General features: G+C 42.5%; 3 protein-coding genes across 3 annotated transcripts; all 3 read right to left on the bottom strand.

Moving 5' to 3' along the window:
• Positions 1 to 462: 462 nt before the first annotated feature.
• Positions 463 to 1,974, bottom strand: LOC135464395 (piggyBac transposable element-derived protein 4-like). Its single transcript, XM_064741823.1, has one exon. The coding sequence runs from the start codon at positions 1,972 to 1,974 to the stop codon at positions 463 to 465; it is 1,512 nt and encodes a 503-aa protein (XP_064597893.1).
• A 306-nt stretch (positions 1,975 to 2,280) lies between these two features.
• LOC135464678 (uncharacterized) lies at positions 2,281 to 5,591 on the bottom strand. Its single transcript, XM_064742168.1, has one exon. The coding sequence runs from the start codon at positions 4,752 to 4,754 to the stop codon at positions 2,883 to 2,885; it is 1,872 nt and encodes a 623-aa protein (XP_064598238.1). The 5' UTR covers positions 4,755 to 5,591; the 3' UTR covers positions 2,281 to 2,882.
• A 4,297-nt stretch (positions 5,592 to 9,888) lies between these two features.
• Positions 9,889 to 10,800, bottom strand: LOC135464394 (piggyBac transposable element-derived protein 3-like). The gene has a single exon (XM_064741822.1). The coding sequence runs from the start codon at positions 10,798 to 10,800 to the stop codon at positions 9,889 to 9,891; it is 912 nt and encodes a 303-aa protein (XP_064597892.1).
• Between the last annotated feature and the right edge of the window lie 1,102 nt (positions 10,801 to 11,902).

Below are 11,902 nucleotides of genomic sequence, written 5' to 3'. Positions count from 1 at the left end.
GAAACTTATATTTACAGAGCCAGCTGGGCTCGAGAGGAAAGCACATACATATGTTGAAATTATAAAATAAAACCAGTCATAAGTAACTACAAATGTATCTTGACCACTGCGGAATAAGTGCTCACTGATAGCAATTTCAAGAACTGTCAATGTCGTGCTGAAGGTCCCTAATTTACATGATGTTGCCTAAAGCACGGTTCTACACAAAGTGCCGGTTTGTCAGGACACTCGGCACAAATGTACCGAGTTTCTCTTCGCAAGCCTTGCATGCTACAAATTCTGCACCTCTTCGTGGGGCGTTCCTTCTTCTCTGTGGCGGGCAAGTGCTCCAAGTAATGGAACGATGATTGGGATGTTGGGCTAGGTCCTGCCGCGGGAATCACATTCAACGAGTCACCGAGGAGATGGGTTGTCACAGCTTCCCTGAATTCCAGGAGTTTCATTGCGTTTGCAGGATTGTTATCAGAGTGCAGGATGTGAGCATTTATTTATGCAAACCTCGAGATTATGAAGTCCCATTTTCTTGTACCATCGGAGAGTCTTCCTAAGGCCAGAATAGTACGATAGCATTTGATCCGATGTGTCAACACCCGACATACCGTCATTGTAATCTTGCACTATATTTGGTTTGATAGACATCTGCTGTCGGCGATTTACTACATTGATCATTTCGACCCTGTGCATGTTACTTATTGTCAACACATCACGCTTATCTTTCCACTTGCATACTACAACGCTTTCAGAACGTTTCCAAGCATGTTCACCTTTTTTCAGCTTTTTACTTGCAACTTCCTTTGGATTCTCCTTACGATCAAAGCGAAGTGTGCCACAAATGTAAGTAGATCGGTTAGTTAGCCTTTTTACAAGTCCCACAGAATTATAATAGTTGTCTGTGAAAACAACATGTCCTTTATCCAGAAATCCGTCCAACAGTTTCATGACGATAGCACCTGACTGTCCCATGTTCATGTCATCGATAGCTGTGCCCGTGTAAACACGAATCCTCAGAACTAGCCCTCGTGATTCACACAACTCATACAGTTTTATACCATACTTGTGACGTTTGTTCTTTATATACTGCCTGAAAACCAGCCTCCCTCGCCACAATACCATTGATTCATCAATGCTGAGTTCTTTCCTTGGATAATATATCCTGTCCATAGTATGGTTGAAATGTTCTAATACAAGTCTCAATTTATACAAACGATCTGTGGCATCTGCGTTCGCATTATCTGTAAAATGCCAAAAGCGAAGCAGAAGTTGGAATCTGTTGCGGCTCATGATACTGCCAAACAGAGTGTTTTTGTATAAATTGTTTGTACTCCAGTAATGCTCTATCGTGGGCAGCGAGACGGGGCCCATGTGAAGTAAGAGTGCCAGAAACTTTTTCATTTCCACTGCATTAGTGTCACGCCAGTCATTCAAACGGGAATGCCTGCGTAGTGGGCGCTGTTTATTTATTTGTGCTGCAGCATACCGGTTTGTTTCTGTCACCATCATATCAATTAGTTCTGGAGTTACGAATAATTCAAACAATTCTGCAGGTGACCCATTTGGTACAGGGTTGATTAGCCCCGGTGTCTGGGTAAATGGGAAATCTGGAGGGTCTTGCGCCACCTCGGTCCAGTCATGGTGTGGAACATGAATTGCCCTGGTTCGTCTGGGTTGAGGACTTACAGATCTCGATCGGTTGGGTGTTACACACACTCCACGGCTTCCGCCCCGGGCCCTAACTCCACCACCACGTGTTCTCACGCGCCGACCTCTAGCCCTCGAGCGACCACGTGTTACGTACGTTCTGTTTTCACTGTCGGTACTTTCTGTTTCCGAAGAAACTGTAGGATCCTCTCCACCACTGCTTGAAATACGAAACTCACTGTCTTCTGAGTCAACAACGGATGATTCGTTCCCACCATCATCGGAAGACTCACACATCAATAGATCCGCGACCTGTTCTGCGTTCCACACAGCCATCTTTACAGCTCTCTGAACTTCAGACACCACGTGAAAACTTACAAAACCACAGGAAGTGATGTAATACCTCACAGCAAATGAGCAATGTACGAGTAGCCTTGAACACGTAAGCTAAATCCAAGAAGTATTTGGGCTTACTCTATAAACAATTAGGTAACCTATGTAATAAACAGATCTGAGATGGTTTATTCCTCATGCGATATATATCGTCAGCTGGCGGTGTGGCAAGCGGAGTCATTCGTATTTGCCAAGCGCGAGTAAACTCGTCATAAGGGAATTCCCCTTTCTGTGGTTATTATGAAAACTGTCACTGGTTTCAGTATGTGGAAATTGAATACAAGGATAGTATGTATCATAATCCATGCTTGGCCTATTTGACCCATTATGGTCATATCAGCCAGCAGTCAACGTGTTAATGGGATTAGGCATTAAAAGTAAATTTAACCAGCATAATTATCTAAATACGGTTGCCATGGTAACCACGGAAGCTCATTAATTATGCGAAAACGTGTTGTCAGTGCTATATTCCACAATTTTGGTTCAATTTCAATAAAAGTTATAGAATTTCCAGAATGGCTCCTATTGTGCACTAACCCTATCAGATATTATATCAGAGCAGTATTTATTTTTTACATTATTTTTTAGACTGGTGGCTAATTTGCATAATCCGCTTTTATGTAAATTTTGCCCATATAGCTAGGTTACAATGAAAACTTTGAAACTTTTACTGGTTTATTGCACAACACCAGATATATAGAATACATCCTAAAAATTTTATTCCAATAGGACCAAAAATAAGAGATATAGAGCTGCCAAACCAAGTCAAAACACGAAAAAAGTGAAAAACGAGTAATTTGCATTTGAAAAGGGTTTACCAATTTCAGAAATGGTTGTACAACATATGGGACTTAAAATGCCCCAGATTCATATACTGTGCCCTCCTGCTCCATTGAGTGTTCCTGCTGCATAACTCTATGCTGTCTTTTGCTTTGTCTAATCTTTTTTGTTATTTCAGATGCCTTTGTTATGCTAGAAACAATACGTCTGCTGTCACGCTTTTTGTATCCGACAGTGAAAAATACAGTATTTTGAATGCCTAAACGTTCAAGTACTTTATTCCCACCCAATTTCCCTTCATTAAATTGAATGACTGCATCAGCAAAAGCAAAAGACAACCCCCTGATACCACTGAATTTTTCCTTTGGACATCTTTGCCAAATTAAACTGTTTATTGATTCGCAATTATTTTGCGTATGCCCTTCCAAACACCGTTTCAGAAGGGATTCTTGTGACAGGCGAGTATACAGAGGCTTGATAGCCTCTATAACAGCTGGTGGAAGTGGGTGTTTGTGTTCGTAGTCCTGGGAAGTACTGTTTTTTTTAGCCTGCTGCCACTTGCACCAGGTATCTTCTTCTTCTGGGCAGTACTGATGCTGTGGGTTTTCATCTGTACTGGCACTGTGGTACAGGCCAGCCAAAATTTCCCGTTTCATACCTTTGAGGTTTTGTTTGTTTCGCCTTATCGCTAGACCATAATAAATTTGAAGTTTATCAATAACTTTGTTTGTTAACCTCCCTCTCCCACCAAGTGTTTTATTGTCAGAAAGTTTCTTTTTTCCACTTGATTTTTTCAGATTTCTTAGACCTGTTCCCATTCTCTTTTGCACGTGACCGACACATTCTAATTTCACGATTTCAACATTACCGTAGGGCTTTTCCTTCTCACTTATGTTAGAGAATGACTTTGAGTCCCCGTCCCCGATGTATTGTGTGTATCTTAGCTTTCTCTCTTCCACTGATCTCAAGTAAATGTTTTTCACTCCTATCGGTTCCATGGCTGCTGCAGATCCTTCGTGATTGATGCTGCATTTATGGTTAGCTGCCCACTGCTGGTATGGAACAGACTCTTTATCCTTGGATTCCCAGTAGCTACACCCCTTGCAAAATTTGTTCAGTATCTCATAGTCCAGTACTTTCCCAGAATATGGTGAAATAGCTGTGACTCCTCCTTGGAGAGAGGCGTGTCCTCTGCGACGCCACGTGCCGTCAAACATACATTTAGTGTCCACGGGAGTGTTGTAATCAGCGCCGACTGTTTCATGTTCCAGATTGGACGCATGTTGCATACTCTCTTGTGCAACATATTTTGTGGCATCTATAATAGCATCATGGGTGTCTCTATAGACATCAGGGGTCATGGGAGGTGGCATATCCATGTCGGCACAAAAACTTTCAAGCGAGCTCAATCCCTGACCGAGGGTAGCCATAGCCAATACGGCTCGTCTATTCACCTCATACACTTGGCTCCTATCACATTTGCTTGATGTATAGAGTTCAGTTTGTCTATGACAAAATGAGCATGTCAGCTCCAAATACATTGATAAACCTTTTTTCCTTTGCAAGTCCTCAGAAAGCACAAGGTTCCCACTTCGACATGATTTACAAACACAGCACTGCTCAAATGTAGCTGAAAGTACTGACAAATCCATAAGTCTAAAACCGCTTAGTTTATCACTGACACCGCCATCAGTCTGCTCACACACTGTAGCACTACAGTCTAGCTTCCTTTTAGAAGCACTCTGTGTTGTTGGGGCTTCAACATTGTCCATTTGTTGACTAGAAACAAAACCACAGCCATCCCTTCGATCGCTAACTTCATGTTGTTGTTGTTGTTGATCACCACTTACTTCACTTGAATCTCGTGTTGAGGAGTGTTGATTTCCATAAAACCTTCGTTTACGCTTTCCTCGTGATCTAAACTTTCTCCTTTCATTATCCATGCTTCACGGAACACAGTAATTACACTTATTCAGGTAATACAGGACTAAGTTTTACAAAACACCTTTCGATTTAGATCATTCCTGTACACTGGCAACCATGTTTGATTAGAAAGCCGGAGGCGTTTAAAACCTGCGCTGTGATTGGTCAGTTGGAAGGCTGTTAGCATTAGTAAATGGAAAGCAGGAACCAATGAAATTGGACTTTATATACACATTAGGATGGCTCTAGAGAGTTGTAGAGAAATCATTTCTGAACATTTTGGTGCAAAAATTATGTTTGTAGGCCTCCTAGAACCGATTCTAAGCAAGTTTTTCGGTTTGTTTACTTTCAGTTTTGAAGACAAATAAATGTAAACAAGATTTAAATGCAGTATTTTTCCTTTTTGTACTTTGTTGTTCCAAAAAATATTTTAGGATGTTATTATTTACATATTAACCCTTTCATTTAGCAAAAAAAAAAGAAGTTGGTATTTTTTTTAAAATAACCCTATGACTAACCCACATACCCCCTTAAGTGGGGACTCAATACTTACATTTGAGAAGTTGATACCACAGGCGTAGGAAATCCACCACGTGTGGACCGTCTTCAACAGAAGACAATCATGCATAGTGCGGTCAAATCTTGTATATTTTTGACTACTGCCATATGGGGACATGTATGTACACGTTACATACATTTGAAACGGCATTGCACCGACTTCTAACGAACAGTAGACTCATGTTAGTTTTTATTACTAGGCTTTTTGACAATGACCTAGATAACAGTTGCATGTACTGTGCATTAGTAGTTGTGCTACAGCCCCAGCCTGAAGTGTGTAGTGTGTTCGTGCCATATTTACCGAGCACTCCGCTCAATGCTGTTACTCCTCAGACTTTAATACGAGTGTGGTCACCAAATGTGTCTACTGGATAAGATCTATACTTTGAGGTGCGAGACAATATGGTCGATATGGGTGGCTGTTGCATTGGAGATAATCATGGCATTTTAGGAAAAAACAAGCTTATTTAAAGGGCGGTAGGATAGAGTGGGTGTGAAAGCAGATCCAGCCCGTCATATGTACACGACTTAAGCTAAACACATTTATTTTTTGTATAGTATTACTTGTATAATCCAGGCTTAATCCGGGGTGAACGTGGACAGTTTTGCCTGTATTATTTGGATTTTTTTTTATTAATGGCTTTTGAGAAGATGTGATCATGTTGGCAAGAGTTTGACGTGTCAGGGTTCTGCTGTTCGATAGACTGTGTCACCTCATGGTGGCTTGATGTCATTTTACGTCCAATAAGTTCATCTTTCCTGAAAAGAGTGCTTAACACGTTGACTGCCGGCTACGAGATAACTCGTAGTGGTTGGTGCACCGCGTGACACCAGTACGAGTTATCTCGTAGTTAGTCGTAGGTAATTTCTATGATCCTCAAAGTGCATGGCAAATGCTGTAAACTGAAAGCAAGGATGATGGCAACAGGCTAGGAGCCTTATTTACCGGAAATTGAAAACAAAAGACATGTCTGACAAAAACGTCTCGTTTATTTGCTACATTTTGACAGGCCAACCTGAACAGAGTTATCTGCTCTTTCTCACAGTCTCTGTGCAAACTATATTCAGACAAAAAATGACATTTGTCAGCAATGGACAGTGTGAATGTAATTTACCACGGATTTACCACAAAAGGGTAAAGGTAGATACGAATTATTGTCAGTAAGCAGTATATGTCCGACGAAAAATTCACAACACATGGTACACCTTGAAGCACGGATCGACGCATAGGGCTGGTTTCTCAGGACATACGGGGCAAATGTACCTTGTTTCTCGTCTTCTGCCATTTTTCGTGCATTGGCGGCATGGCTTTGTTGGCCTCTCCTTTTTCTCTGTAGGTGGTACGCCGACAAGGTGGTGAAAGGTTTCTGCGGGCGGTCCTTCAGTCGGGGTCGGCTGAAGGTCAACGTTTCCCAGCAGGTGAAGTGTTACCTTTTCACGGAACCGCAGCATTCTCATTTGTTCACCCACTGATTCGTTGTACATGATGTGAGCGTTGAACAACATGATCTCCAAAACATGGAGTCCAATTTTCTTGTACCGTAAGCTGGGGTGAATTCGGACGATTTTTTTAGTCTTTTCTTTCTGTGCTTCAGAATATCTGATATAATAAGAACTTTTTCTTCTTATCAGTTTGCATTTAATATATGGGTTCAGCCAGCATTAGTACAAGTCTTAAATGTATGAGCGATTTTTTTTGTTTGAAAGTTGTCCGAATTCCCCCCACAGGAGGTGGTGACTTCGGACATTTACTTTACATCAACACATAAACGAGATAAGCGAACCAAAGGGTTGGTTTCGGACTTTAATTCGGTTTTTAAAAAATACAAATTTTAACTTTTTGAAAAGTTATAAATGCACGTGTTTTGCTTAACAATGAAACAAATTTGAGAAACCGCCATCACGTTTACACCATTTGGGAGCATAATTTTACAGTTTAAAAACAAAAGCTTTGCAACACACAGTTCAAATACGGAACAGAACGTCTCTAGAATTCCTTTTGTTGACTATGGGATCCATTCACTGGCGTCAACCGCAAATTTGAGCAGACCTCTTCGCAGTGTTTGTGGTTGATTAAGTGCTCCAACTATTTGGTCGAAATCCACTAATGCACAGTCTTCTTCTTTGGGGTGAACAAATACATTTGTCTGCAGACCTTTTCTTCTTAGAAAAGAAACCTCAAGGTCCCCATCTGAATAATACACGGTGTCGATCCTTCCGATGAACAGTTTCTTCACACGATCCCCAAGCCGCACTAATACCCACTGATCTACATGTAACTCCTTAAACTGACTTCACGTTAACCACGCCAGTTAGTCCAGTCCTTCCACTGCTTCGCTGAGCATTTCCCGATGACGAGGTTCCCTGGACACCTTCTGTTTCTATATTATCGCAATGGCTGCTAACCCCTTTATCGGAATCTTCACCTTCTGTGCTCTCAGACGGCGCTTCTGTAGATTCCTCTTCTCCTGAACTTGTTTCCTCGGAGTCACTAGTTTCACCGTTGTCATCATCATTGTGGGATAAATCCTCTGAAGAAACACTTTTTCCCGCTCAACACGAAGACGCTTTGCTCGTTTCTTTGGCTGTTGACAATCTGCACCACGCATGTCTTTCAACAACGCTATTAATGCGCCATCCACTCCATGGCCTCCTGCTCCTTCAGGAGTTTTCTCGGTTTCCCTGGGAATCCTATCAAGAACAGGGGTTGGGTCGCGAGGGACAATGCCGCACTTTTTAAACCCAGATTTTACATTTTCGCTCTGAGTGGTAGATAATTTCTCTGAAAGTTCATGAAGTAGCCGTGGGAATACATCTTTTGGAATGGAAGTGCATCGTCGTCCTTCGCCGCTGATTTTCCACTTGTCCAATATTTGACGCCAAAATATTTTCATTGGTCTGAAAAATGCCGCATCCAAGGGCTGAGTAAGATGGGTTGAGTTTGGGGGAAGAAAACACAAACGCTATGTCATGTTCTTGGCACTTTTCATTACATACGGCGACAAATGGCTGCTAAGATTGTCACCAATCAATATTTTCCTGCCGTTCAAGCGCCTCATGTAAGGAAGAATGGCATTGGAAAACCAGTCTTGGAAGCAAACTTGGTCAAACCAACCACTTAGACTGCGATTGAAACGACATCGTTCCGGACCTCCAGTTGTCCAGGTGTCATAAAGATGCTTGGATCTGTATACAACGTAGTACGGGAGAACTGTACCATCCGCCGCTGCAGCAATCATGAGAGAGGTAGCGGATTTTGAAAAAATTTGAACTCTTTTCAGGGTATCTGCTACCTCTTTTCACAACAATTTTCTTTCGGCCGGGTCGTCGGTCAAATTTGTCTCATCGTAGTTTACAATGTGACTGGGCGGAACATCTTGGGTTTCTTTCTCCAGGTTGTTAAAGTAGGTAGTTAAAACTTCTTCGCCAATTTCTGCTCTGGCCAATTTTATATTTTGTGAATTTCTTCCCGAAAGTTGCTTCTGGTGCCTTTTCATAAATCCTTTAGCCCACTCAGGCCCAGGTATATTGTTCCTGAATGCCCTCACTGTTTTGCCACGCCGATCTAGGTAGGATTTAACAAAAGTCTCAGATCCATTAAAGTTAGTGGAAACCCCCATTCACCACACAGTATTAGGCGATCAGTGAGTAAATTTTCCTTTTCAAGAGACAAAGCTGGTTGACCTCCCTGCTTACCAAGATGACGTCCGCTTACATGATCTTGGAGAGTAGAGCGTTTAACATTATACTGAGCTGCAGCTTTTCTAACAGACAATTTGCCGTCTTTTACAGCTTTAACAGCCTTTTCGAGCTTGTCGGGAAGAGATGTATTCATGGCACGACCACCAACCACTTTCTTATTTTCCTTGGCATGTTTGTGTGTGTCCGAATACATCCCTAACCGCCAAAGAAAACAAGACAGGGTGATATTATTTCCCTTTAACGGAAAGAATTATTGCGCTTGCTTAATATAGTTGTTATATCCTCCTGAGATCCAGCACAATATTCATGTCTAGATTCTAGTACCATTTAATGCAGTGACTTCATTTGAGCTGTTTTAAACCTTACACTGCCCGTTTGGCGATTCCATAGCAAACTCAGCTTAGTTAAAGTGTCCACGTTTGTGGACATTGCGTATAATACTGAAGGACTGGAGCCCAATGTCCACATACGTGGACATCTAAGTGAATAAAAGAACTAAGCCATTTTAGTATAAGCTGGTATCAAGAACTTTATTACTGTTGCCACATTCGTAGTGAAGCTGCCAAACATTCTGTTACAGTGTCTGACGGATTCACACACTTCGAGAAACAATCCAAAAAATGGTAATACAAGTCACTATGGTCAGGCATACTAACTGTGAGCACTTGTTCATGCTGAAAATGAAACAGTCAAACATTGAAAGCTATTCAAACACTTGACTCCTAACACTGAAAGAAATAAGCCATGCACAGCCCACTATGGTGTAGAGACAATGCGTCTGGGACATCGAAATAGTTCATTTGTGGAAATTTTCGAAGCATTTCATTAATGCATAGGAAGACCTTGCATGATGTGCACATAACACGACTTTTCCCGGATTTACAGCTGGGATGTCTACATCTTGCTGCATTTTAAGCGCAACCATTCGTGGCAAGTGGAGCGCCTGGTGTTTCGAGCCGCTTCCGGTGGCAGAGCGATACGTTTTTGAGGGGGGTCCGTCTTCTGGTTCCATGTTTGTATTCCGGCGGGAAACAACAGATCTTCGCTAACAGCTAGGCGGAAATCCAGGAACTGCCGTAGATGCTTGATTTGTGTGCCTTTATTCAGCATATCTTGCCTTTCTTGCAGCCAGGCATTCACCAACGACAAGTCCACCATGTGCAAAATCGTCCGAATTGTCCACTTCCTAGTGCGAGCGCCGATTCTATAGTAAGGTATCATCCGGTCACTTAGGTCCACTCCACCCATTTTGTCATTATACTGTTTGATGACGGCAGGCCGCGGGACTTCAATGTAGGCGTGGTCTTCCTTAGACCACCTTTTACAGCTATCGTTAGGTTGAGCTCCAAATTCACTGGATGCTGACAGCACTGCTTTATTGTCATACCACTGGGTAATGCAAATCTTGTTGTCATCACACACGATTTGATTGATTGACCCCCTACCCTGACGTTTCATCTCTGTGTCATTTTTCAAGCACGGTTTGGCATTTCGCGGCACAAGATTTTTCATTATAGTACCAGTGACTGTAATGCCTTTCTCCAGCAGACAGTCCAGCAGACGAATGCTTGTAAAATATCTGTCTACAAACAAGGAGCAACCGGCCGGAAGTGTCTGTGTAAGCCTGAGGACAGCCAGACCACCAATGGACAATGTAGACGTGGCGGCATCTGGGAAGGAGTTTTTCCCTTGGAAGTCCAATACTTCACCAGTTGGATCAGCAAGAACAAAATTCTTAAGACCTGTTGGGTAGGGCTTACCCCGGATGTGTTGCCTGATACTCACATGACCTGTAAAGGGTATCATTTGTTCGTCTATGCAAATGTTTTCAGGCCTGGGTAGCGCCAAACAAGCTTGTCGCACTCGCTCCAGACATGGGCGCAGCTTCCACAGTTTGTCGCGCTGTTTATCTTCCGCCGGAACATTTAAGTCCACGACCACTTTTAAGTTGGACCGGATTTTGAAAAATCTGTTTCGGCCCATTGCCTGTTTAATTCCCGAACAAACGTGCTGTTGGCCCAGTACATTCGGATTCGTGGGTACTTCAGACTTCCCATCAAAATGTTAATGCCAATAAATTTTCGAACCTCCTCTGTTGTGACTTGTAAGGATCGACCTGTGTTCAAAACAGAAGTCTGGTTGGTGGCAGTAGCTATGGTTTCAAAGAGATTTGTGTCCATGTACTGAACAAAATAATCCGAAGGAGTCCAGTTTTGTCGCTGATTAATTGTTGGTTGGGGATGTCGATTTTGGTCACCTTGCGCATGGTTGTTCCCTTGCTGCGGACGAAACTGCCTATTTTCCCACTTCAGCTGGTCATTGCGCTCAGGAGCTCTGCTGCGGCCTCGACCTCCAGTACCACGTCTACTCGGACGACCTCTAGTCGCACGTCCCCTACTAGTTGAGGGAAGTGGTTGGGTATTATCATCCGCAATGGCCATATTTTCATCTCCATCAGAGCTGGGATCAGTGTCGCTGTCACCTTCACTGGGTTCGTATTCAGGGTCCGCATCCGAGTCATGAAATCCATTCACCTCAGTATCGTGGAACTCCCCATCCGAAAAATCGATGTCGGAATTGTCCAGTAGATCGAGGACTTCTTCGGTTGAAAGTTGCTTCCTAGCATCTGGAAAAATAGTGGGAAGCTGAGAATTCGTATTTTGAATATTTAATACAGTTTAGACTATAGTACTTCTGAGTTTGGTAGGTCGATAATTTCTAAGTAAAGCTGCTAAAACTCAATAAAGATTTCTGCCTTTCTTAGTGTGGACAGAGCTTGTCCATAACCTGACATTACGGGCTCCAGATATAAACATAAACCCAATGTCCCCATGTGTGGACATCAAAATAAACATCTCAGATCCAATGTCGACACATTTGGACATTCTACTTACACCCCTAGTAACTT

This window comes from Liolophura sinensis, chromosome 4, assembly GCF_032854445.1.
Source record: "Liolophura sinensis isolate JHLJ2023 chromosome 4, CUHK_Ljap_v2, whole genome shotgun sequence".
In the NCBI taxonomy this organism is placed as follows: Eukaryota; Metazoa; Mollusca; class Polyplacophora; order Chitonida; family Chitonidae; genus Liolophura; species Liolophura sinensis.
The sequence above is the reverse complement of the archived record's forward strand: the minus strand, read 5'-3'. Positions and strand labels throughout refer to the sequence as shown.